Here is a 27,221-nt window from a genome sequence, read left to right on the forward strand (position 1 = left end):
TTTTCTTTTTTTTTTCTTCTTTTTTTCTTTTCTTTTTCTTTTTTTTTCTCTTTTTTTTTTGGAAGGTTATGTCAATCCACATGTTTACAAAATTTTAGCTCTTAAGTTTTAATACTTTTTTCGGTTAAAAAATTGAGTTAAAAAGTCTGAATTACATAGTGTTTTCTATTTTGTATTACCACAAGTATTGAGGTTATATAATTCCCGGAAACTTCTAATTATTTTTGAACTTATTACAAAGTGAGGTTAGATCAGATAAAACATGGTTAATTCCTGCAATTCATGTGAAGAAATTATTTCTGAGGGCAATAAATCTGTGTGTTGTGATAGCTGCCATGTACTAATGCACCCAACTGAGCCATGTACAGGGCTTAATGCATCTGAATTAAGGGCGGTTGTCATTCAAAAAAGATCCATGATGTTTTTTTGTAAGCCATGTAGGGAAGCATTTAAGAATGCTCCAGCTATTTTGAAACAAGTTAGAGAGCTAAAAGCTGAAATGGAAGTCATGAAAATGGAGCTGGAGGCGGTTAAGAATAAAAAATGTCAACATGTTTCTTCAGAATTGGATCCGGAACAAGTGATCAACGAGGTGCATGAAAGAACAATTAGATCCAGAAATTTAATAATTTATAATGCAACGGAGTCAAATAAGGATGATCTCTCAGGAAGGATTGAGGATGACAGGAAAGTGGTTCAAGAGGTGTTTGATATTATGAGTATTGGTGAAGATGGGCGTGACAAAGTTGAAAAGGTTCTTAGATTGGGTGCAAAAAAGACGGGATCCTGCAGGCCATTAAAAATTGTCTGTACTGATCAACTTTTTGTGAAAAGAGCGTTGAAAGCTAAGAAAAAATTGGTGGAATCTGGTTATAAAATCACTTCAGATAAGACTACCCTACAGAGAGACCAATTTAAAAAAGCATTAACTGAACTTAATGATAAAAACAATGAAGTTGACGATAGTTGTTATATAATTCGTTACATCAATGGGTGTCCGAAAGTAGTCAAAAGGGATAACCGCTCAGATAATGGCTCGAATAATAAAAGAAAAAACTAGCTAATACCCCATTACTAATGTATTATCAAAACGTTGGTGGACTTCGCACTAAATTAGCTGAGTTGGATTTAATGCTGAGTTGCTCAAGTTATGATATCCTTGTTATTACAGAAAGCTGGTTAAGCGAGGACATCTTATCTGAGGAGCTTGGTGGAGCTAGTAGCTATAATGTTTTTCGTGCTGACAGGAACATGCAAGTTACATCAAAAACCAGAGGTGGCGGCATATTGGTATTGGTTAAAAGTTACATCCAAGCTTCAATTATTAAGAAAACTGAAAGCCACATCGAACAGTTGTTTATATTATGTAAATATTTTGGAACAAGTTTTGTGGTAGGCGGTGTATATATACCACCTGGATCAACTGAGGATCAATACAGTGACCACTGTCTGGCTGTTGAAGAAATCTGTGCTACATATCCTGATACCAAGTTTTACATAGTGGGTGATTTTAATCTGCCTAGTGTACAGTGGTCAAATTCTAATAATGGTGTTAAAGTAAACTGTTCTTCAGGTTCTCCAGCTCTTTATCTAGCACAAACATATGGTTTTTATAATATGTTCCAAATGATTAATACACCAAATAGCAGAAATGTATTTCTGGATCTTCCTTTTACCAATGATAATTCAATGGAATGTTGTAAGTCTTTAGATCCACTTTTTTGTGACTCTATTCACCATACCTCTTACACCTGTAATTTTAAAATAGGGAAAAATGAAATGTTAGATTCACTTAAAATAGAGGAATTTTATTTTGATTTTAAGAATGGCAATTATGAGGGTCTAAATGATTACTTATTTTCAGTAAACTGGGACAATATATTTATACATAATGATATTGACACTGTTGTGTCAGATTTTTATAATATCTTAACTTTTGGTATTCAATGTTTTATTCCACAGAAAAAATTTAGAACATCCAGCTATCCCTCTTTCTTCTCTAGGGAATTAAGAGAATTGATATCACTAAAAAAGAGTAAACATAAAAAATATAAGCTGTCTTATAGTGAAAGGGACTATCATGAATTTAGTATGTTGAGAGCACAATGTAAACGATTGAGTCAAGAGTGTCACAAAAATTATCTGACATCTGTAAATAGGGATTTGATTAGTAATCCAAAGAATTTTTGGAAATTCATTAATGGTAGGAGAACATCAAGTAATATTCCGAAAAACATGGTTCTAAATAATTCAGTTGCTACCAATGGTCAACAAATTGTTGACTTATTTGCTAATCACTTTTCTACAGTCTTCTCAAATGCAAAGGCAATGTCTCCTGAAAAATTTTATAGCCAAATTAACATAGATTGTCCTGTGATACGTGTATCTGAGGTTTTCGAAAAGTTAGGGACTCTTCCTAATAAGCTAATGATTGGGGCTGATGGCATTCCAAATCTTGTTTTAAAACAGTGCAAATATTCATTATCTCAGCCATTGTGTAAACTGTTTAATTTGTCTCTATCTACTGGAATTTTTCCCCATATCTGGAAAGAAAGTTATATCTCGCCTATATTTAAAACAGTCTCCAGAAATGATGTAAAAAACTATCGTAGTGTATCCATACAATCATCTATCCCAAAATTATTTGATAGTCTCATGTATAGTTATTTGAACTGGCATTGCAAACACATCATTATTGATGAACAGCATGGTTTTAGAGGAGGTCATTCCACAATGACCAACTTGCTTCTATACCATGGTAGGTTGTTGGATGCCTTGGAGAGGGGGTATCAAGTTGATGCTGTGTATACTGACTTCTCCAAGGCATTTGATAAGGTCAATCACTTGTTATTGGTTGAGAAGCTGAGAAATATAGGTTTCTCTGATAGATTGGTGGAATGGTTGCGTAGTTTTTTGTGCGATAGAAGGCTAGTAGTTAAAATCGGTAACTTTATATCTAGAGTGATTGAGGTATGTTCAGGGGTTCCTCAGGGGGGACACTGCTCTCCTTTGTTATTTAACCTGTTTGTTAATGACCTCAAAAAGGTCTTGAAGTATTGTGACTTTCTCATGTTTGCTGATGATCTCAAATTATTTTTAACTATACGTAATGATCTTGACATTAGTTTACTACAAAAAGATTTGGATAGTCTTTCTCAGTGGTGTGAACATAATCTCTTAGACCTTAATATTGATAAATGCTTTCAGATTTAATTTCATAGGAAAAAAAAATAGAATACCATCATTCTATTCTATAAATGGGCAAAATCTTAAAATAAATGAGGTAGCTAAAGACTTGGGTATACTATTTGACTCCAAACTGAATTTTAGTGATCATATAGATAAACTAGCAGTAAAAGCGAACAGGATGTTAGGTTTTACACTAAGAAATTGTAAAGGGTTATCTTTGGAGGCAGTGAAGACAGTATATGTTGGGTTGGTCAGATCACAGCTTGAATATGGGTCAATTATCTGGTCTCCTCAGTATAATGTCTATAAGTCGTTACTGGAGAGTGTGCAACATAAATTCCTACGATATTATAATTATATGTTCAATCTGAATATGATTCCTGACCACAACTATTCTCATATTTTAAGGTATCTTAAACTGGATACATTAAAGAAGAGAAGAACCATGTTTGATATTTGCTTTGTTTTCAAACTATTGAATGGAAATATATCATGTTCAGAAATTCTTTCACAAATCAAATTTGCTGTTCCACAGAGAATGCTTCGACAAAATAACTTATTTTTTATTGGCTTTCATGCAGCAAATTATGGTAGACACTCATTCATGAATCGATCCCTAGAGTTTATGAATAGAGAAGATAGATTGGATGTGTTTAATAACTCTTTTCAGTCATTTAAGAGAACTCTTTTGGAAATATGTTAATGTTATATTGCTATTACATATGTGCCAGTTTATTAGTGATAACTTATGTACCTAATGGATTTATTATTTAAATAACTTTTTGTTCATTCTGTATGTGATATATTTGTACCTATATGTATCTTTTAAGCTTTTTTTAATAGGATGCTATTTAGATTAGTTTTGATATAGCCTTTAATCAAAAATGTACTATTATTTTTTTTTTGTAATGGGGGTTTCCCGTCTAATAATAAATAAAAATTTTAGATTTGAATATTATTTTTTCTTTAGAATTGGACATATTATTATCCTCGGACATTTTGGACAAAGGACAACTTACAGTTTAGGGCAACCAAATAAAACTCAGTAACATAACCAAATTGGTTAAACTTGGTTAAACCAATTAGGCATTCCAAATCACGTGATATAATATGGCTGCTGGATGGCAAAACTGTCATCCATAGGCGTATCCAATTATTAAACCACTTCATATTTAAATTGCTATCACAATTTCACAGATTTCGCTACACAATTAACAAAAAAACAAAACCAAACAGGATATTCTTTACAAATTTGTCAATATTTAATGTTAACATTAGATACGCGATGACCACCCCCCTTATCTATGTCTATGGCCATGTCAGTTTAGCCATCCACCGGCCACCACTGACAGTTCATTGGAATCCCTAATTTGAGGTACGATTAATTAGGGATTCCAATGAACTGTCAGTGGTGGCCGGTGGATGGCTAAACCACCGAACAACCCGAAGGTGCACTTCAATAAATTTCATTGTTTAGCTGTCAGACAGATTCTGTGACCTTGCGCCATTTTATCGGTCTAATAAGGGCCGATTTCTCATATCGAGTTCAACTCCAGTTTAACCTGAACTTTTGGTGAACGACAGTTAAAAGTCAAAATCGTCTTTCTCAATTCCCGTTCACGCGATTTTGGTGGTTTAAACTGCGTTCAATTTTAACGGTGAAATTCGGCCGTTCAAGGCACAGATCACCTACCTCCTCTAGATGTTTCACGATAACGCTTTGGTTAAATATGAAAAACAGCGCTCCATGCCGCTTGTATCGGAACTAATGCAAGCGGGAATTTTAAAATGTAATTTTGGTGGGAAGAAAATGTTAGGTTAAAATATTTGTATAGTTGAAAAAAAAATAATTTGGTTTTAAAATATGCAAATTATTTTTAATTTCAAATATACAAAATACCATTTGGGAAAAAATAAGACGTGACAACATATTTTTATTTATTTATTTAATATCAGCAAAACCACTTTGTATATACTTTTTTACAAATCGTATCTTTACAAATGAAATTATTAATAGTTATCTTCCAAATACTTCTACAAAAGGGTATCTCAAATGATTAAAACATGTGTGCATCTCTACTTGTTGAAGGACTTTCAACTAAAACAAAAAATTAATATAATTGATTTGATAATAACCATATTCATTTCACGTAAAATAATTTTTATTAATTATATTATTTTCAGTAGGGGTTACTTACTTGGTGTTACATTCGTTTGCTTCCCTACACCACTAACTGTGTTACTTGTTCTCTAATAACAAATACTTGTTGAACTCACCATGCAAATGTAAGCTAGGAATTTGATCTTCCTAGGGATCTTCAAATCACATTCGTTTTGTTTCAAAAACTGTATTTGAATCCATTTTATCTAAATCAGGATTTTTTATTATTGCTAACAATCAGATAAACATTTACTGACATAAAGATTAAAGATAAAGGCATAGGCATACTGACATGATTAATGATGACAATTGACAAATTATAATGACACTCAGACTCAGTGATATAGAAGAAATCTTCACTCTAGGTGCATGGCGACATCTCAGAAAACGTATCATTACTAAAAATGACATTTAGTTTAGGATGACCTTGAGATACCTGCGTGAAACATCTAAAGAGAGTTAAGTGATCTGTGGTTCAAGGCGAGTTCAGATGAACCAAAGGTTTACGCATGCGTAGTATTATTTCAATTTGACATGAAACGCTGTCTTGTCATAATAAATAAATATAACCTATTATTTTATTATTGTTAATTTTACTTGTTATTACAAAATAGATCTGCTGTGGATATTATAACTAAACATATTTGTTTGTGTTTATTTGGTTTAAAAAGTAGTGTTGAGAATAGAAGATATATTATAATGGATTTCACGAGCGACGATGAAGAATTTTTGGAAGTAGTTGAAGAATTGTTGGAACCTAACAGACAACGTGTATATAGGACTCGTGAAAATCAATTTGAAAAATGGGATGATACCGAATTTAGGAATCGTTACAGAATGGGAAAAGCATGTGTTGAACAGATTGTGGATATGATATCGGAGGATATTTCTTCCAATACAAACAGGTAAATAATAGAATATAATATTTTATACTTCTTTGCAAATAGGTATTAGTACAGGAGTAGTTATAATATATTATTTTTTTAGGAATGAGGCACTAACTTCAAGCGAAATGGTTCTGGTTGCATTAAGATTTTTAGCAACAGGTTGTTTTTTAAAAGTGTCTGGTGACTTACATGGTGTTAGTGAAAGCAGTGTTTGCAGGGCAGTGCATAAAGTTTGCCATGCAATTGCGATACGTGCAAATAATTTTATCAAAATGCCCAGAACACAGGAACAAATGTCAACAGTAAAAAATGGTTTTTATTCAATCGCTAAATTTCCAAAATGTGTTGGGGCTGTTGACTGCACACATGTAAGAATACAATCTCCTGGAGGTGACACAGCAGAACTCTACAGAAACAGGAAAAATTTTTTTTCTTTCAACATTCAGGTATACCAATATATCTAACATATTGATACATTTTTGGCAAAGTAACGTAAGAGACATTTTTGGCGAAAATCATGTTTTTCCATTAAACTAATGCTATTGTTGTTTAGAAGGCACTGCCAAAGTGTAGTAAGCCTAGAATTTCTTTATACATAATAATATTACGTATTATGTATAGACTTACATAATAATATACATATGTATAGACTTACTACACTTTGGCAGTTCCTTCTAAACAATAATAGTGTTAGTTTAATGGAAAAACATATGATTCACCAAAAATGTCACTTACATTACTTTGCCACAAATCGATATAAATTGTAACTATGTTTATATATATTTACAGTGATGAGAGCGCTAATAACCGGCAGAATAACGCAAAAGATGGAAAACATAAAACATTGCGAAACAAAAAGGGATGAAACTAGTGGAGGTGGAAATTATTGATACAAATGAATAAATTAACATTACATTACATAATTTCCCATCTTTAGACGTATCGGAAGAGTATGACAAGTGTCACTGTGAATTTTATAAAATACTCCTGTCACAGACGTTTAAAGGTGTGAAACTATGTAATGTAATGTTAACTTGTACATTTATAACGATCATTTCCATTTCCACTAGTTCCATCTCTTTTTGTTTCGCAATGTATTATGTTTTCCATCTTTTGCATTGTTTTGCCGGTTATTAGCACGCTCATCACTGTATTATATAAATATACCTATATATATATATTTTTTTTTTCATTTCAGCTGATTTGTGACAGTGAGTTGAATATTCAAAATATTGTTTGTCGCTGGCCTGGAAGTGCACACGATTCGCATATTTTCAGATCTTCGAGGATCAAAGAAGAATTTGAAAATGGTGATTTTGGAAATTCAGTTATTGTAGGAGATAGTGGTTATGGCATAAAACCTTATCTTATTACTCCTTTAGCAAATCCACGAACTCCAGCTGAAAATTTGTTTAATGAATCGCAGATTCGCACAAGAAATCCAATTGAACGATGCATTGGGGTATGGAAGAGAAGATTCCCTGTGTTAGCATATGGTCTTCGTGTGAAATCTACAAAAGTTGAAGCCATTGTTGTCACATGTGCTGTATTGCATAATATTGCAATGGCAAACAATGACAATATGCCTGATGAGATACCATTTTTCCAGCAATATGTAGCTGAAACTTTTGTAGAAAATGAAATAAACATGTTCAATCATAATCGTGATAATACAGTGAGGTTATCGTTAATTAACTATTTTGATAGTTTGATTGAAAATTAACTAAGTTTTTTCTAGTCCATGAAAAAGAGTTGTTTTGTGGGTTATAATTTTCTAGAAAAAGATTTCTGCTTTGTGATATTATGTATACTCCATCTAATTTATTTACCATTGCACGTCATCCGCGTCATAGCCCGTGACGTCACATGATACCAACACAAAATATTTAGGCGGCAGGTGTGTTCTTTTTTGCACTTTGCCGAGTACACTGGCATTACAGCCACTAGACATATTTTATTATATACGCGTGGAAATAATATTTAAAGAGTTCTATTATTGTCAACTTAAAGAAATACACTATAATATGTTTCATTTAATTTGTATAAATGGATTATACAGCGTTTTTATGAAGCACATTTGTTCGGAATACACTGTAACTATAATCGAATGCAGGTGATATTTAGGCATAAATTGGTAACATTTATTTGACAGTTGTGGTGATGACACTTCATATTTGTTTATATTCTTTACTATAAGTATTTCTTTCATTATATTTACCTTTTTTATTATATACTTTAACGTAAGATTATAACTTCATTCTTGTTTTCTATTTCTAAAGTTTTTATTTATTTACATTGAATATTAATTTGTTCTGCTGTATAATCCACTTCCGCAAAAATTGTGTGATGTATTTGATTTAAAATGAATTCAAGAATTTTTTGTAATTGGGCAGCAATGTCAACTTAGATCTCTAACGTAGATAATGATGTGCAACGGTAAGTAAATTAGATGGACTGTATATTGGTACACTTGATTTTTTTTTTTTTGGTATGTAGTGAACTTTAATTAGTGATTTTATACTATAGGTAATTATTTATGTTTTAAATCCTAAGTTTTATTGTAAATTTTAACTGTTAATGGGGTTATCCCGTATAATAATAAATAAATATACTCTTCATACATAACGGTAAAGTTATTAGTTTTAGAGATATCTGAAGTTAATGAAATGGCACTGTTATTTTGATTAATGTATTATGCCTCTTCGTTTTTAATTTTAAATATCTCTAAAACCAATGATTTTATCGTTAAGAATTAAGAGTATGTCATTTACATACAAAGAATAACTTATTTCATCAAATTAAAAAAGTTTCCCATATGGTGCCGACTTAATCGGACACCCTGTATATATTAAAATATTATAATAATTTTTTTCTATGGCTAATTTTATAATTATAATACAAATATAGTCTTCTCATTTTAAATATTTTCTTTTTATTACATTTATTCCTACTCTGTATTTATATTACCTGATAAATAAATAAAAAAATTTTTAGAACCCAGTTTTTTTATTTTATATTTACAATTGTGTAACCCCACCAAGGAATAAACTGAAATCATTTTGTATTAAAACATTTTGAATGTTATTTATATCTAACACAAAAATTGAAATATTTAATTACATAATATACAAAATTACTGTTATAGTCGGTTCGCTAAACTCAGACACAACTGGCTAGTGATTTTAGTAAGTAATTTGGCAAAAAAAATAATTACTAAATGGTTAATAATTACTAAATAGTTTGTAATTTTGGCAAAATTGGCCAAAAACATAAAAATTACCTACTAAACTCCCTAGCCTGTTGTGTCCGAGTTTAGTGAACCGATATAGTAAATTTCCGTGTGTTACAATGCATGCCATTTTTTAAAGTAGCATTCAGTAACTGGGTTGGGTAGTTTAAAAAAATTATAGGGATGGGTACTACAAACACATTAATGTACTCAAATAATTTTTATTAATTTTATTTTTTTAAATATTTTTTCATTATTTCTTTTCTTTCTTCTGCTTCTTGTTCTATCAGTGCCATTGTCTTCTCCATCAATTCCATTCTTTTCTCATGTTCCAATTTATTCCGTGCTGCTTCCTCCTCCATCATCGTGATTTTCTTTTTGGCCACTATTCCCATTATCAGCATCTTCCTTTCATGCTGTGCTTTAAGGCATGAGTTTTGTTGGCGTATATGACCCTCCTTGGCTTGCCCCCATTTCGCCACTGTATTTTTTAAATTCTTTTTGGTCCCTGTAACAAGTGGAAAATTTTTACAATTAATGAATTAAATTGTTTTTTATTTGTTTTTCTTTTTTTTTAATTATTTACTGGATGTTATGCTAACGATAATACAAGTTAAAAATGAATTTTTCTTGAAAATAATATTAAAATAAAATGAATATTATGAGCTAAAATTCAATCTTCTTCGATCCTTAACATACTCAGGCAAACACTGCTTAAACCTTTCAGTAATCTACCTATTAAAAAACTAAAGTTTAAAAATATTTAAGTATTACCTAAACGAAGCGGTTCTGCTTTTTTCTGCTTTAGCATCTTTGGAGTATATGTTGACCAATCCTCTTGGCCAATAAGAGATTCTGTAAACGAAACATTTTAAACCAACTTGTTTATAATATGGAAAAATTACTGTAACTAAAATTACTGTACTAAATGTAAATTACCAGGGTCATTCTGTTGGCGATTTTCGTTTTTAATGGGCTCGTCTATAATAATATATTCTTCGTTCATATCTTCATTGTTAAAGATATCTTCATCGCTACTTCCCACCAAAAAAGAAATTTCTTCTATTTCTGAAAAAAAAAATTTTTTAAATTAAACAAGTATTCTAAAATATCAATATTAATACCTATTAGCTAACTTTCATTTAACATAATATTACTTGCAGTAACAGCAACATACATATATACTAATTAACCCTTTCCGGAATGAGTTTTTGTTTGCAAAGATAAAAATATAAAACTTGGAAGTTGAGTTATATGATTTTTTAAAAGGTTTATAAACAAAAAATCTTGCTCATAAACTCAATAAAAAAAATTTATGTTTGTCAAAATGACAATGGTGACTCAAGCGTCGCACATGTGAAATAAATACCCACAAAAAAATTTATGTTTGTTTAAATGAACATGGTGACTGAAAGGGTTACATAACATATTATATCTTAAACATAAGTGATACGAATCAAATATTTACATACCATTTGTCCAAGAAAGCAAATCTTCCTCCCTATTTAGACCTTTAGCCTCTTGCATTTCTGTTTCTGCAATAAAATATATTTTTAAAATTGGCTAAGTATTCCAAAATATCAATATTATTATTGGCTAATTTTCATTTAACAATATGTTAAAGGGCATAATATGCTAATTTTCATCTAACGTAATATGTTAAATGAAAATTGTAACATAATTAAATGAAAATTAGCAACTACATGCAGTAACAGCAACATATCGACAGTTAAATACAATTTACACGACGGTACATAAAATGTACAACTTTTCAGGAGAGCCAAAAAACTTCTGCTTAGTACACGTTTTTTTTTCTTTTCTGATGAACAGGTGAACTCAGAAACAGTTCTGTTTCTGAATAAACGAACAGTTTTGGCATGTTTGTTTCAAAGTAATAATTAAATAAATACAGTAAAAAAAACATGCACTAAGCAGCAAAGTTTGTTCACTCTCCTGAAAAGTTGTAGATTTTGACTTATGATTTTTCAGTATTTAACCATCAATATACTAATGAAAAAACGTTTATCTCAAACATAAGTGAAATGAATCAAATATGTACAGTTACGATCATTGAATAGTTTACAGTACAGGCTTACGTATCTAGGAGCTGATTTTTTTAAATTTTACCTCGTTTAAATGCATCTTTTACGTCAAAGTGACGTTACCAGTGGTGTATCTAGAATAGGTTGATTAAAATTAAAAAAATCAAAATAATATAAATATATTTTATAAAATTTAACAAAAACGCCAAGGGCCATTAGTTGTCGAGGCATTAAGCTAAATAAAAAAAATTAACAAAATGGAAAGCATACAAAAGAGATTTTTGGAGGAGTTTGATATTGTTTTATTTTATTTTTCAACACGCGAAAATTTTTGAGAAGTATTGACTTTTTAAAATTTACTGACTTTGACATTTATCAGATCCGTATGACACTGCAATTTTACAGTATTACAATATAAAAATTAGGGTGTAAACTATTCAGTGATCGTAACTGTACATACCACTAGTAGAAGTAAGCAAGTTTTCCTCCCTATTCATACCTCTGGCTGTTGATGGCTTTTGCAGACCTTTGGAGGTGGAGGGTCCTGTCATTGTTCTTTCTACAACAATAAATATTTTTAAAATTGAAATAAGTATTCCAAAATATCAGTTGTATATTGGCTAACTTTCATATAACATATTACATGCAATAATGGCAACAGAACATATTCTAATTAAAAACCTTATCTTGAACATAAGTGAAGTGAATAAAATACATATATACATACCACTTGTAGAAGGAAGGAAGTTTGTCAACCTATCCAGACCTTTGGAAGTGGAAGGTCCTGGCATTTTTCTCTCTACAATAAAAAACATTTTTAAAATTGAGTAAGTATTCCAAAATATCAGTTGTATATTGGCTAATTTTCATATAACATACAAGGGTTTAGGATCACACAAATGTAACTACATTTTTAATATTTTCGTTATTTTTGTGTACAGACAGACATATCAAACTTCAACCTATTTAAGATTCAAATGAACGTACATTCACCTTCTTTCGTTCTGATTTGCAAATGCATATCTACATTATTTACATATAATGTTCAACCCTGATATGTCTGTACACAGAAATAAAGAAAATAAAATGTACAGTCGGAAAAATGAAAGAATACCCATGAACAAACATATAAAACACGCTGTATTTTCCTCTCACCGTGTCACAAAGAAAATTGCCCAGCGTAAGTACATGTAACAATAATTATTACATGTACTTGCGCTGGCCAATTTTTTGTGTGACACAGTGACAGGAAAATACAGCGTGTTTTATATGTTCGTTCATGGGTATTCTTTCATTTTTCCGACTGTAGTTACGTTTGTGTGATCCTAAGCCCCTGCATATTACTTGCAACTGAACATGTGCTAATTAAAAAACCTTTACCTTGAACATAAGTGTGAAGTGAATAAAAAATACATATATACATACCACTTGTAGAAGGAAGAAAGTTTGACAGGCTGTCCAGACTTTTGAAGGTGGCGTGTCCTGGCATTGCTCTTTCTATAATAAAAAAATATTTTTAAAATTGGATAAGTATTCCAAAATATCAATAATACTACTCATTACACTGACAGTTCATTGCATGACACACACTAACTTTTATAGTTTTATATAACACATTATTTGCAGCAATGGCAAGTGAACATATGCTACCTATTTAAAAAAGGTTTTAAACTAATATAATGGAAAAATATATACATACCCTTCGAATCGTAGTCATAACTGGACTGTGTACCAGTAATTTGCGGGCCTATGATCTCATGTAAAGCCTCATCGGTGTTTGTAAAAACGGGATTTTGTGGTGGACCCCCGCCAGTTCCACTTGCGTACTTCTTTATACCCGCAAATTTTTGTTTGGTCCGTTTTTTGATATTCTCATATTTGTTTTTAAGTCCTTTTACATCCCTCGTCGTTTCCCCACTGACGGAATTAAACTCTTTAGTGAGTTGCATCCACACTTCCCACTTTATTTTATTGTTACTCGTATCGGTTTTTTTGCATTCAAGTATGTCCTTATATTTAAGTACTAAATCTAATAGTAGAGTTTCCTCATTTTTGCTAAAATTGGTAACGCGTTTCGCCATTTTAATAAAATCACAAACACGCAAACAAAATAAACAATAATAACAATACCACGCTGTAATTAAATAAATTTAATTTAAACCAAATAAACTTACTAGAATCTAGGGATTTTTGCATTGCCAACGAAGATTAAGCCGTAGAACGTGAACCACGACTGAACAACTGAACTGCCAATGAGAATTGGATAACCGAATAACCTAAGATCACCGTTGAACCGCAGTCAGTTGAACTGTAGATTAACGTAGTTATGAGAAATCCGCCCTAAGTGGTCAGATCCGGCGTTGCTTAAATATATGTTGCAGCACCGGTCTTGATTTTTCAAATAAGTGTAGCAAATAAAATTTATTTATTTTAAACTTATTTAACATATAATAGTATAAGGGCCGGTTGTTCGAATGCTAATCAAAAATGATCATTATCAAATATTTAATTACTGTCATGAAACTGTCAATGTCAACTTTGTTTGGGTTGCTGAAAACATAATTGATTACAATTATGAGATTTATTAATCAATTATGTTAATAATTGTTATGTTAATTGATTAACTAGTCTCATAATTGTAATCAATTATGTTTTCGGCAACCCAAACAAAGTTGACATTGACAGTTGGTGACAGTAATTAAATATTTGATAATGATCATTGTTGATTAGCGTTCGAACCACGTTCGAACAACCCACGGTTCTTAGACATTACTACGGTGGCCTAAATCGACTAACCAATGATCATTAAGGGTGAGATTACGTCACGAGAGTTTACTGTCATTTGAATCGTAATATGATTTTTTTCGAATCCTGAGAAAACCAAGTATTTTAGAAAAATTTAAACGCAGGATGCAAGATTACATTATTACCGAGGGCGGAAAGCCCCTTAGAATAAACACGCAGATTCTATTGAATGATATATTTGAAATTAAATATCACACTTCTCTTTTATTTTCAGCCCTGTAACTTATTAAAATAAACATTATAGAAGTTTTCAGGGACTTTCAGCCCTCGGTAATAATGTAGTCTTTCATTCTGAGTTTAAATTTTTCAAAAATATTTATTAGTTTTCTTAGGATTCGAAAAAAATGAATACAATTAAAACACATTGAGAATTTTGACATACGTCAAAGTTTTGCATTAACTCAATGTAAAATTCTGAACTGTTGAATTCCAGCTTCCCTAATAATTATTTTACATCAAAAGACATTAGAAACTATTTGAAGAGGATTGAAATCTGTATTGGAAATAACTGTTATAATTGGTCTACGTAATTAAACATATTCCAAAATTTTGTAAAAATGTAATGCATTTTAGTTTTCAGCCCAAACTTAGGCCACACACAATGCAATAATGTTCACATTTTTGAACTGTCAATATTTTTATTTTATCTTCTATTGTTTAAAAACAATACAGTTAATAAGATACCCTCAGTTGCAGGAGCGTCATTTGAAATTTTGTTTGGGGGGGGCAAGCACTATATATACAATACATTATATATGATGTTATGATGAATATTGATGTATTTTTTGTAAATTTCAGTCATTTTTTAGGGCCAGGGGGGGGCAAATGCCCCCCCCTGGACGCCCAAATGACGCCCCTGCTCAGTTGCGGAGACAGGATTAATAATAAAGTTTTTTTATTCAGTCAATGGTGTGAGTACTGTCAGTTAAATAGTAACGTGTGGCCTTATATACTTTTACACGCATACCTATTGTGGCAAATGTATCATATTTTAAAAAATTTTGGAATGCATTTAAATCGTAGAACAATTTTAACTTTTATTATAAATACATCTATACAGATGGTTCAAAAACATGTAATAGTGTAGGTAGCGCTTATTATGTTTCTAATATCAAAAGTGGTAATTCTTTTAGACTGCCTAAATGTACATCTATCTTCACTGCCGAACTTTATGCTATTGAAAGAGCCCTAACTTACGCGGTTGAACAGAACTTTGGAGACACGGTTATACTATCAGATTCTTTATCTGCTCTTGAGGCAATATCACAACCAATAACCAAAAAACACAACAATGAGTTGTTATGCCATATTAGAAAGACAATCGCTCGATTTAAAAATAATAGTAGTGACTTGGTCTTTATCTGGGTAAAAGGACATGCTGGAATCAAAGAAAATGAGATAGTAGATGAAATGGCAAAGAATTCGGCAACTTTAAATGAAATAGTAGATTTAACAATCTCCAGCGATTACATTCCAGAATTGAATAAAAAATTAAGAAAGAAATGGGAAACTATTTGGCTTAAGTTTGTACAAACTTCGAGGAATCCATACACTTACATATACCCACAACTTCCGCAAAATATCCCACATATATTTGATTATCACGTTACTCGGTTTTATTCCACATCCCTAAGTCGCTTAAGATTAAACCATGGCAATTTTCCTGCACATTTAGCTAAAATAGGAATGCGTATCAACTCTCTCTGTTCATGTGATAACTACTCTACTGCAGATTTAAATCATATAATCTTTAATTGTGAACTTAATAAAAACCATACGAAAGCACTAATTGCTAGACTTCAGGAGCGGAATGTAAGTTTACCGCTGAATATTTCACATCTACTAAGCTTCAATACCAAAACTATTAATGATATTATCATACAATTTCTTAAAGATTCTAAAATAAAAATTTAATATGACATCTTCAATCTTCAACTTTCAAATATCTGTGGCAAAAAGTTTATCTAATGCCATCCCCTCTTTGTGAACACACACACACACAATTTTAACTTTTGATTTTAATACAGATTTTAATTCTCTACAAATATTCTGTCACGACTTTTGATGTAGAATAATTACGGAAGAAGGAATTCAACAATTCAGAATTTTACATTGGGTTTCCTATGGCCCTTTTTACGATTCACCACGAGGTATAAGATAAAATGTGTACTATTTGTCTTATTATTTCATAATAACACAAATAATACACATATATACACAATAACACACATTCAATGATCGAAAATCATTTAAAAATATGGGAATGTAAACTCTTGTGACGTAAAGTCAAAAATATAAGTCTCCCCACCACCGTCGGACAAGACAACCGTAATAAAGTCTAATAACCGTGCATTTATCTGATAAATTTAACGCTGTGTCTAGGTACACGCTAACGTGTACACAAATAAAAAAGTTAGGTACACGCTTAAACGTCATCAAGTCAGTGACGTCATTATTTAGCGTGTACTATGACTGGGTTTTTTGGTACACGCTAATTTGAGCCGCGTGTATGCTGTGATATTAAGTATCTGTAAGTATCGCGAGTGTTAGAGTGTGGTTAGAATTTGTCTAATCGCTTTATGTTTACACTTTAGTATTGATTTGTAAAGAGTTTCCTTATTTTTTTTCTTGTTTAGTGTTTTTTTTTTAAATTAACTATGGAGCGTGGACAATTATTTAGTTCTTTTAATGAGTTTAACAACATTCTAAAACAGTATGAAAAAAGATAAGAGACAAAAATTCGTGATTAGGTAGCAGAAGTAATAAGGGTAGCAGAAGTAATAAGATAAAATATACGGGGCGATTGATTAGTGTGATAAAGCTCAGTAGATCCGCTATAGTAATAGATAGCAATAAAAGTTAGTAACAAAAATTTTAGCAAACTTTGAACTTCATATTACAAAATTACTAAAATCAGTTAGAATGTTACAGGGCGTTCGATAAGTGGCAGACCAAACTTATATTTTTTAAATGGAACAGCCTATATTTTATTTTATGTTCAAAATCTTCTTAACTCCATATCACAAAAATATAAAGGTTTATTATGTTATACAGGGTATTTACAAAGTTATAACCAATTTTCTATAAAAATCGTAACAAGTTCAACTCCCTGTATAAATAAAAATAAACACCACAACAAAAATTAACACCAATATAATCTGGTATAATTAATTTACGTATAAAAATTATTTTAGCAGTATTTTGTATATATCATGTTAACTAATATTTATTTTGCTAACCTAAATATATACTTTTATATACATATTGTTTTATTACAATTAAGTTTGCTTCCCTTCCCCTTCCCTTAATTAAAATATGTTCTACCAAAAAACAACAAACACTAAACATATCAAAATAGCGTGTACCAAAATATAAAGTCACTGCGCACGCTAAATAATGACGTCACTGGCTTGATGAAGGTTAATTCGCGTGTACCTAACTTTTTTATTTGCGTACACGTTAGCGTGTACCTAGACACAGCGTAAATTTAAATGGCGCGCCATGGGTAGAGGAGATGAGATTTGACGGTTATCGCCAGCACCGTCGCCAGCGCTGTTAGTGCAGCGTTGCCACATTTAGTAGGTTTCTACTTTTTTGGTAAATTTTTGATATTTTTTAAAAAATTCTAGTAGGCAATATTTTTTAATAGATTTTTGGTATATTTCAACATTTTCTTATGACAAAAATAAAATTTGCTTTTTAATAGTATTTACCCCATTTCTAAATTAATTTTTAGACATTTTGTTACAATTTCCCAATGTCATTACCGAAAATAAGATTCAGGGGTGGGATTCTGTGTACAATCGCTAACACCGCCGACCGCTTTCTATCAATGTCAATATATTTGAATTTTTAGTTTTAATTCAAATATTTTCTTGTTTTACTAAGTGCCACTTCAGCATCAACTAGCAAAACTAGAAAATAATTCAATTAAAGCTAAAAATTCAAATATTTTCACGACAATTGACATCGATAGAAAGCGAAATGTAGATATCTACAGTGCACGGAATCTAGCCCCAGGACATAGATGATTAATATTAAACAGAAATGAAACTGGATTCTGGTGTAACAAACTTGCAGATTTCAAGTATAGCAGTGCAATCAGTACCTATTTCAGGTGTTATTGAAGAGTTCTGGCATTCGGTGAGCCTGTTAGAAGCTAACGATGGAAAACTAAAATATCTAAGGCCCGGTCTTTTCACCTCCGGATAAAAGTTATTCGGAGGTTTATTTGACATATTTACATGTAATCTGCCGGATAAAGTTCCTAATAAATATTTATTCGGAGGTGAAAAGACCGGGCCTAATTATAATATATGTAACTTTGCAAAACAACAAATATTGTGTTTGCGTGTTTCTAATATAAAATGCGAAATAATTGTTTGAAAAATATGATCCAGACATGCAGATGTTAAAATCAGCGGATGACAAAATATTATATACAAATATTAAATATAAAACTGATAAAAATTAATAATAGTTGGTCATTTTGTTCCACAGTTAAAATATAAAAAAGTTTTGTTTTTGTTTACAAACAGTCATATTAATTTCTAGTTAAACTCCCTCTGTGGCTCAGTGGTAAGAGCGCCTACCTTTGGACCGAAAGGACTGACTGCTCGCGAGTTCGAATCTCAGCAGGGTAGAGAATTTTTCGTTTATTATAAATTAATAAATGAAAATAGTTTCTATCCTTGTGGGATCGGTACCCACCGGGGGGGCCGCAGACGTTCGGATACAATTAGCGTCTCTGCAAAGACAATGACATCGACTTTGCAAAGTAACAAGATACTTACTCAACACACACACTACACATAAAGTCGACTTTACATTACATGATTTATCATATGATTTGGTCATGGAGTGAAATTTACATGTTTACACTGTGTGATTGGTCATATGATTTTGCATTGTTTTGTCATAAGCATTGTCATGCGACTCGTCATGGGAAAAATCATATGACAAATCACATGATAAATCATGTAGTGCAAAGTCGACTTTACACTAGCTACCTAATTGGTAAAATCCACTGTACCATCACCATGCCAATGCCCATTAGTTGTCGAGGCATTAGCTAAATAAAAAAAATTTCTAGTTAGTCAGCTGTTATTTTTATTATAAAAAGTCCTAAATTATATACAAATATATTAATAAAGTTTTATAGTATATTTTAGTTTTTGATAAGTAGATTTTAGTAAGCTAAACTTACAGTAGATTTTCTAAATAAAATGTGGCAACGCTGTGTTAGTGGCAGTTTTGTTTTGTGCATTTGATAAACCATAAACTGAAATGGCGGATAATATGGATTTTTCAAAAAAGAAAACAAGATATTGCAGCTGTTGTATTGATTCATGTAAAAACACTGAATATAACAGTACTGGATGCATTTATTATATTCGGAAACATTGCGTACATGTCCTGCATCTACTAAATCCTTTCCTTGTTTGGTGTTGCTGATTGAAATTGGATATCATGGGAAATAAGACTTGAATCCAGTATAGTGTTTAATATCCATTTTGATAGAATTCAAACAAATTACAATTCATACAAATTACAAATTTTAATAAGCAAATCAGTAAGCACACAAAAATAAACAGAGGTAACATTTAAAATGTTCGTATTCTTTTTCTCAATGGTCTCTTGCGTAAGCAGTCATCCAGTCGCACGAACTTATATATTAAATATTAAAATTATAATGAATAAAATAAAAAAACATAATTAATTTTACTATTAATTCTGTGTATTCATTTAGTAATCAGGTTACAATAATATTTCAGTTCATAATTTGTGTCTTTCTAGATAAGTATCTATTTTTCTCGTTTTGTATATTTCACATACATAAATTTTATCAGAAAAGTATAAGTTTCAAACCGCGAGAGAGCGCTACCGTCGAAACTCACAGCCAATTGGCTGTGAGTTTCGACGGTAGCGCTATCTCGCGGTTTGAAACTTATACTTTTCTGATAAAATTTATGTATGTGAAATATACAAAACGAGAAAAATAGATACTTATCTAGAAAGACACAAATTATGAACTGAAATATTATTGTAACCTGATTACTAAACGAATACACAGAATTAATAGTAAAATTAATTATGTTTTTTTATTTTATTCATTATAATTTTAATATATAAGTTCGTGCGACTGGATGATGCTTACGCAAGAGACCATAAAGGTTACCTCTGTTTATTTTTGTGTGCTTACTGCTTTGCTTATTAAAATTTGTAATTTGTATGAATTGTAATTTGTTTGAATTCTATCAAAATGGATATTAAACAGTATACTGGATTCAAGTCTTATTTCCCATGATATCCAATTTCAATCAGCAACACCAAAAAAGGAAAGGATTTAGTTGATACAGGACATGTACGCAATGTTTCCGAATATAATAACTACATCCAGTACTGTTATATTCAATATTTTTACATGAATCAATACAAGAGCTGCAATATCTTGTTTTCTTTTTTGAAAAATCTATATTACCCGCCATTTCAGTTTGTGAAGTTTATCAAATGCACAAAACAAAACTGCCAACTGCCACTAACACAGCGTTGCCACATTTTATTTAGAAAATCTACTGTAAGTTTAGCTTACTAAAATCTACTTATCAAAAACTAAAATATGCTATAAAACTTTATTAATCTATTTGTATATAATTTAGGACTATTTATAATAAAAATAACAGCTGACTAACTAGAAATTTTTTTTATTTAGCTAATGCCTCGACAACTAATGGGCATTGGCATGGTGATGGTACAGTGGATTTTACCAATTAGGTAGCTAGTGTTATATGTAGTGTGTGTGTTGAGTAAGTGTCTTGTTACTTTGCAAAGTCGATGTCATTGTCTTTGCAGAGACGCTAATTATATCCGAACGTCTGCGGTCCCTCCGATGGGTACCGATCACACAAGGATAGAAACTATTTTCATTTATTAATTTAAAATAAACGAAAAATTCTCTACCCTGGTGAGATTCGAGTTCACGACCATTCGGACCTTTCGATCCAAAGGTAGGCGCTCTTACCACTGAGCCACAGAGGGAGTTTAACTAGAAATTAATACGACTGTTTGTAAACAAAAACCAAACTTTTTTATATTTTAACTGGGGAACAAAATGACCAACTATAATTAATTTTTATCAGTTTCATATTTAATATTTTGTATATAATATTTTGTCATCCACTGATTTTAACATCTGCATGTCTGGATCACATTCTTCAAACAATTATTTCGCATTTTACATTAGAAACACGCAAACACAACATTTGTTGTTTTGCAAATATTTTAGTTTTCCATCGTTAGCTTCTAACAGGCTCACCGAATACCAGAACTCTTCAATAACGCCTGAAATAGGTACTGATTGCACTGCTACTTGAAATCTGTAAGTTTGTTACACCAGAATCCAGTTTCATTTCTGTTTAATATTCATCATCTACGTCCTGGGGCTAGATTCCGTGCACTGTAGATATCTACACTTCGCTTTCTATCGATGTCAATTGTCGTGAAAATATTTGAATTTTTAGCTTTAATTGAATTATTTTCTAGTTTTCCTAGTTGATGCTGAAGTGACACTTAGTAAAACAAGAAAATATTTGAATTAAAACTAAAAATTCAAATATATTGACATTGATAGAAAGCGGTCGGCGGTGTTAGCGATTGTACACAGAATCCCACCCCTGAATCTTATTTTCGGTAATGACATTGGGAAATTGTAACAAAATGTCTAAGAATTAATTTAGAAATGGGGTAAATACTATTAAAAAGCAAATTTTATTTTAGTCATAAGAAAATGTTGAAATATACCAAAAATCTACTAAAAAATATTGCCTACTAGAATTTTTTAAAAATTATCAAAAATCTACCAAAAAAGTAGAAATCTACTAAATGTGGCAACGCTGCACTACCAGCGCTGGTGAAAACCGTCAAATCCCCTCTCCTCTACCCATGGCGCGCCATTTAAATTTATCAGATAAATGCACAAAACTGCCACTAACAGCGCTGGCGAAAGCTGTCAAATCCCCTCTACCCATCGGCTCATGGCCAATAGGCCGTTCCAAGATGCTGTCAAAATTAAATCAATATGGCTACCGGAAGGCAAACATTGAATATTATTCTATCAGGTTCTTATGGTTTTAGATCATTTTAGTTGTTGTACAAAGATTAATTTAACATTTTCTCTGGAAGTATTAATTTAGAAAGATAATATGCCTCATTGGTGTTGTGTTTTGAAGTGTGAAATGCAAAGTAATCGTGATAAAGTTAGCTTTTACCACTTACCATCAGTGCTACATTCTAAGCACAAAACTGAACCAATTTAACTAAATAAGTTATAGTTATCATCTGAGAGACAACAACAATGGTAAAATGCAATAAAATATTAAGATTTTACTAGCAAAATGGAAATTCCCCTGTAATCATCTTATATCTGGTAAGTTACAACATTTGAACATTAACCATTTTTGAAGATGTTAACAGTCTAATCTTGTAGGAAAATCAGCCGACTTAACTGATAATAACAATCCAGATTGGGTTCCTTCAATAAATATGGGGTATATAAACACAATGAAATGAGTTCCCCAAAATCTAAAATGGGAATTAAGGTACCAAAGGAGAATTAAAAGAAAAGGGTACCTACAAGAAAAAATTGCTTTTTTATTCCTCTTGAAATGATTTATAAGACACTGGACTGTCTTATATTCTACAAATACTAGGTAGGTCTATGATTTTACACATTTTTCATTAATGATACATTACTGTTACTTTAGTAGATTTAGAAACAGTGGATAGTTAGTGGTAGATAGCAGTTATTTGGTATAAAAGCTAGTTTAGTAGAAGACAAGATTTTGCCAAATAGTCAAACATATATTACAATGGAAAAATTAACAAATACATTTTATGTCATTAACATTAACACAGGATTTTAAATATCAGCTTAAGAAATTAGCTTTATCTTGTGAAAGTATAGAAAATGATGATGCCAAAACTAAAAATTATACTGGTTTAGCAAATTACAATGTTTTTAAAATAGCTTTAAAGTATATTACACCATTTATCAAATACCATCAAAATACTGTTTTGTCACCAAGTGATCAAGTATTGCTGACTTTAGCTAAACTAAGCTTAAACTTAGATTATAAAGATTTGGGATATAGGTTTAGTATTTCACCCTACCCGGTATCAACTTATTTCAAAAATACTTTGTATATAATGTGTCTTAGGTTAAAAAAATTTGTGTTCTGACCTGATAGAGATATTTTAAAGAAAACTATGCAAAATTCACTTAAAGAATCTTTTCATGGAAATACTACAGGTATAATTGACTTTGGACGAATGTTGGTATGAAACGAATTATTTATTGTTCTGAAGCCAGTTATTTGAGGCACTTTTGTAATTAACTATTCTAATTGGGAAATAAGCCACAATTTAACTTAAAAAATAATTTTATTAATCTTTCGACTTCCAAATCAGACGTCATTGTCAAAATACAAAATATTATTATTTATGCATATTATTACCTGTAAATATTTCTTCTGATTGTTAATTGTAAAGGATAGAAAAATTACCATTTATTTTATTTTTTTTAGAATCAGCTGAGAGAAGTGGTCTACAAAAACCCAGGAAGGAAACGGAATATGTGGCTACGAAAGGCAAAAGAAAGGTTTACAAAGCAAATGTGACACATTTTTTTGAAATATTTAGGAATATCAGTAAATTGCATTAAAAAAATGTATGAAAAGATTTTGTTCAATAAAAATGTTTATATTTATCAAGGATGTATTAATTGGTATGGCCACATATTGTCAGTGATGTAATAATACATCCTATCTGTTTTTTCATGAGTTTCGTAAGAGAGACTAAAAACTTGTCTTAGGGTCACCTCCTGTTTTCATATGATATTTTTTGACTTGTTTTGTAGTAAATTAAACTATCTATGAACTACAAAACAAGTCAAAACTTACATATGAACACAGGAGGTGACCTTAAAACATGTTTTTCCATCTCTCCTACAAAACTCATGAAAAAACAGATAGGAGGTATTGTCACATCAGCAAGGATGTACAGTGATGAGTGCCCTAATAACCGGCAAAATAGCACAAAAGACGGGCAACATATTTAGTTGTGAGATAAAAAGAAATGAAACTAGTCGAGCTGGGAAATTTAGTGAAATTAACCTTTAAATTTTATTTTATATTGATTGTTTCCCACCTTTACACATATCAGAGGAGTATGTCAACTAAAACTGTCACTGTGACAGTGGTAGTTTCCAAACTCGTCTGAAGGTGGTACACAATCAATACAATCTAAATGTATAAGTTAATATCGCTAAATTTCCCAGCTCGACTAGTTTCATTTCTTTTTATCTCACTACTTAATACGTTTTCCATCTTTTGTGCTATTTTGCAGGTTATTAGAGCGCTCACCACTGTATTTCTGGTATATCCAGGGAATGTCTACAAAATATATTTTGAATGTCCAAAGAACATTCGTGGACATTCATGGAATGTTCCAATAAGACATTCAGGTAATGTTTAAAATGCTGACACAGGATTTTCCTGGCATGTTCAGGGAACGTGTTTTCGGGGATATTCCAGGAATTTTTCAATGTCTGTGTACCTTCTATGGACATATATGGAATATTTTGGTGTTATTAGCACCGCACTCCACTTGCGATTTGTAATCAGGAAGATTGAACACATTGTTTCAAATACAAGTCAATCCATTTGTAACTAAATAATCATGGATTGACTTCTATTTGAAAGAATGTGTTCAATCTTCACGACTACAAATCGCAAGTGGAGTCCGGCGCTTAGAGCTACTTCCTCTTCGGTATTATGTATTATACTACAGAAATTAGGAACTTTCCTTCTAAATATATGTATGCATCTTGGCCATCAAACATTTTTTTAAGGGGTTACATAGGTCTTATGGGTAAAAAAAGTGACTTTTTAAAAAAATTATATCTCGAAAACTAAAATTTATTTTTATTTATAATTGGAACATGTAAAAGTATAGTACTTAAGGTAGTCTCAAAAAGAGTTTCAGCCAAAAATATTCATTTTTGTAGAGTTTAAGTTTTTTTGCGGTGGGCAGCATAACTAAGTCCAGTCTCATTTGAAATCAAAAAGTTTCTTGTAGTTTATACCTCTGGCTAGTAAATGAACGAAGGAATTAAAAAAAATGAAATTTGAAGATTTTACATAAGTTTAAACACATTTTTGACCCCAATTTTTCTCATTTTTAAAGTAGTTTTTTTTTTGATAAAACAAAAATGACCTCATCTAATAAAAAAATCTTTGTTCATTCACTAACCAGAGGTATAAACTACAAGAAATTTCAGATGAGACTGGACTTGTTATGCTGCTCACCGCAGAAAAGGGCTGTTGTCGAAAAATTGCAGTCAACTCTACAAAAATGAATATATTTGGCTGAAATTTTTTTGAGTGTACTATACTTTTACATGTTCCAATTATAAATAAAAATAATTTTTAGTTTCCAAGATATAATTTTTTTAAAAAGTCACTTTTTTTACCCGCAAGACCTATGTAACCCCTTAATAACTGCCTTTCCATGCTGTAGCAAACTTAACAAATTGTTGATTTCAAATTGTAACAGTTAAGTTTTGCAAAGTATGCTGCCCTCTTGTATCTTCTGTGTTATCTTCATCATACAATTACTTCATCTAAAAACTTTCTGCGATATATTCATTTTGTTGCTAAAATTATTTCCTGATCCATGGGTTGAATAAGCGATGTATTTTTTGGCAAAAACATACAACTAAAGTTGCCATGTTTTGATCATAGAATATTTTCAGAGGGATGAGCAGGAGCGTTGTCTAAAATCAAAAAACATTTCACCTCTTCCAGCAGATTCTCAGTTTCTTCTCTTGAAATTTTTTCACTGCAGGTACAGTCGGAGAAATGAAAGAGTACCCATGAACGATCACATATTATTAATATAATTAATCTATCTCTATCGTTTGTTATTTATAGAAAAAAACAGCAAATACAAAATATGTGCTTGTACCTGTTTGACGTGACCGTTCATGGGTATTCTTTCATTTTTCCGACTGTACAAATTCTTTAAAAGGTCAATTTTTTAAGATATCTGGGGTGAACCACTATGATGAAATTATTTATTTTTATAGCTCCACAATTATATACAACTCCTACCTCAAAATATTTGTAAGAATTTAAACTCTTGAATGCCTTCATTTGTTGACCTGTGTAAAAACTATTACTAAGCTCCAAATACAAAAAAAACTATGTCCATGTAAGTAACTATATTTGTCCATGTTGTCACCCTTGAAAAACTTTTTCTACTGTAGGTTAACTCATACCCCTTGAGGGAAAATGGATCTATATACCAAAAGCTTTTGAAAATATTTACTTATGTTTATTTATTCACTGCTTACAACTAAATACAGTCGTTAAAGTACTTCTACAGCTAGAAGCTACAGAAGTCAACAGCAAAATGTTCGGAAAATACAACTATAAAAAACTATTATACAACGATTAAACTATTATATAAAAACAATTATATAAACCACTATTTTATAACAACAATAACTATTTTATAAAAAAACTATTAAACGTAAAAAACTTAAGAAACTCAATGCGGTACAAATATAAATAATTTCAATGTTTGCCTTCCAGCTTTCAATTAGTGTCATAAACAGTGTTACCAATGGCTGAGCATGGAAAGATGCACCTCCATGTCAAAAATTAAGCGTCATAAAGTTAGCGAAACGGTTTTTTCAAAGTCGTTATTTTGACTTCTACCATAGCTCAAAAAATTGCACCTCGTTTGCGGATAATTGCACCATTCAAAATTTCATTTGCGGAGTTTCCGTTTTCGAGATATAAGCAAATCAAAAGTGGAGATTTCGGCGCAGCGCTAAAAATAAATGTCGA

The 27,221-nt window shown here is 31.1% G+C and overlaps 2 protein-coding genes and 3 long non-coding RNA genes across 8 annotated transcripts; 2 read left to right on the forward strand and 3 right to left on the reverse strand.

Moving 5' to 3' along the window:
• Positions 1 to 5,118: 5,118 nt before the first annotated feature.
• On the reverse strand, positions 5,119 to 5,696 carry LOC126878942 (uncharacterized). Its single transcript, XR_007695894.1, has 2 exons — positions 5,388 to 5,696; positions 5,119 to 5,287 (listed from the first exon to the last, which is right to left on the reverse strand). It is a non-coding gene; the product is annotated as an uncharacterized LOC126878942 (long non-coding RNA).
• A 185-nt stretch (positions 5,697 to 5,881) lies between these two features.
• On the forward strand, positions 5,882 to 9,159 carry LOC126878933 (putative nuclease HARBI1). The gene is made up of 3 exons (XM_050641817.1): positions 5,882 to 6,255; positions 6,338 to 6,683; positions 7,436 to 9,159. The coding sequence occupies exons 1-3, from the start codon at positions 6,050 to 6,052 to the stop codon at positions 7,958 to 7,960; spliced, it is 1,077 nt and encodes a 358-aa protein (XP_050497774.1). The 5' UTR covers positions 5,882 to 6,049; the 3' UTR covers positions 7,961 to 9,159.
• A 393-nt stretch (positions 9,160 to 9,552) lies between these two features.
• LOC126878932 (uncharacterized) lies at positions 9,553 to 13,829 on the reverse strand. 4 transcript variants are annotated; one of them, XM_050641815.1, is made up of 8 exons: positions 13,683 to 13,829; positions 12,934 to 13,005; positions 12,236 to 12,307; positions 11,969 to 12,067; positions 10,939 to 11,001; positions 10,406 to 10,534; positions 10,241 to 10,321; positions 9,553 to 9,974 (listed from the first exon to the last, which is right to left on the reverse strand). In XM_050641815.1, the coding sequence occupies exons 1-8, from the start codon at positions 13,702 to 13,704 to the stop codon at positions 9,697 to 9,699; spliced, it is 816 nt and encodes a 271-aa protein (XP_050497772.1). In that variant the 5' UTR covers positions 13,705 to 13,829; the 3' UTR covers positions 9,553 to 9,696. The 4 variants fall into 4 exon arrangements, with proteins under 4 accessions (XP_050497772.1, XP_050497770.1, XP_050497773.1 ...); XM_050641813.1 differs by lacking the exon at positions 13,683 to 13,829 and adding an exon at positions 13,208 to 13,659 and having other exon boundaries at positions 9,555 to 9,974; XM_050641816.1 differs by having other exon boundaries at positions 9,558 to 9,974; positions 12,008 to 12,067; positions 13,683 to 13,821.
• A 7,191-nt stretch (positions 13,830 to 21,020) lies between these two features.
• On the forward strand, positions 21,021 to 24,076 carry LOC126878939 (uncharacterized). The gene is made up of 2 exons (XR_007695891.1): positions 21,021 to 22,738; positions 22,799 to 24,076. It is a non-coding gene; the product is annotated as an uncharacterized LOC126878939 (long non-coding RNA).
• On the reverse strand, positions 23,733 to 26,978 carry LOC126878941 (uncharacterized). The gene is made up of 2 exons (XR_007695893.1): positions 26,481 to 26,978; positions 23,733 to 26,143 (listed from the first exon to the last, which is right to left on the reverse strand). It is a non-coding gene; the product is annotated as an uncharacterized LOC126878941 (long non-coding RNA).
• Between the last annotated feature and the right edge of the window lie 243 nt (positions 26,979 to 27,221).

The sequence above is a fragment of the Diabrotica virgifera genome, chromosome 1 (assembly GCF_917563875.1).
Source record: "Diabrotica virgifera virgifera chromosome 1, PGI_DIABVI_V3a".
In the NCBI taxonomy this organism is placed as follows: Eukaryota; Metazoa; Arthropoda; class Insecta; order Coleoptera; family Chrysomelidae; genus Diabrotica; species Diabrotica virgifera.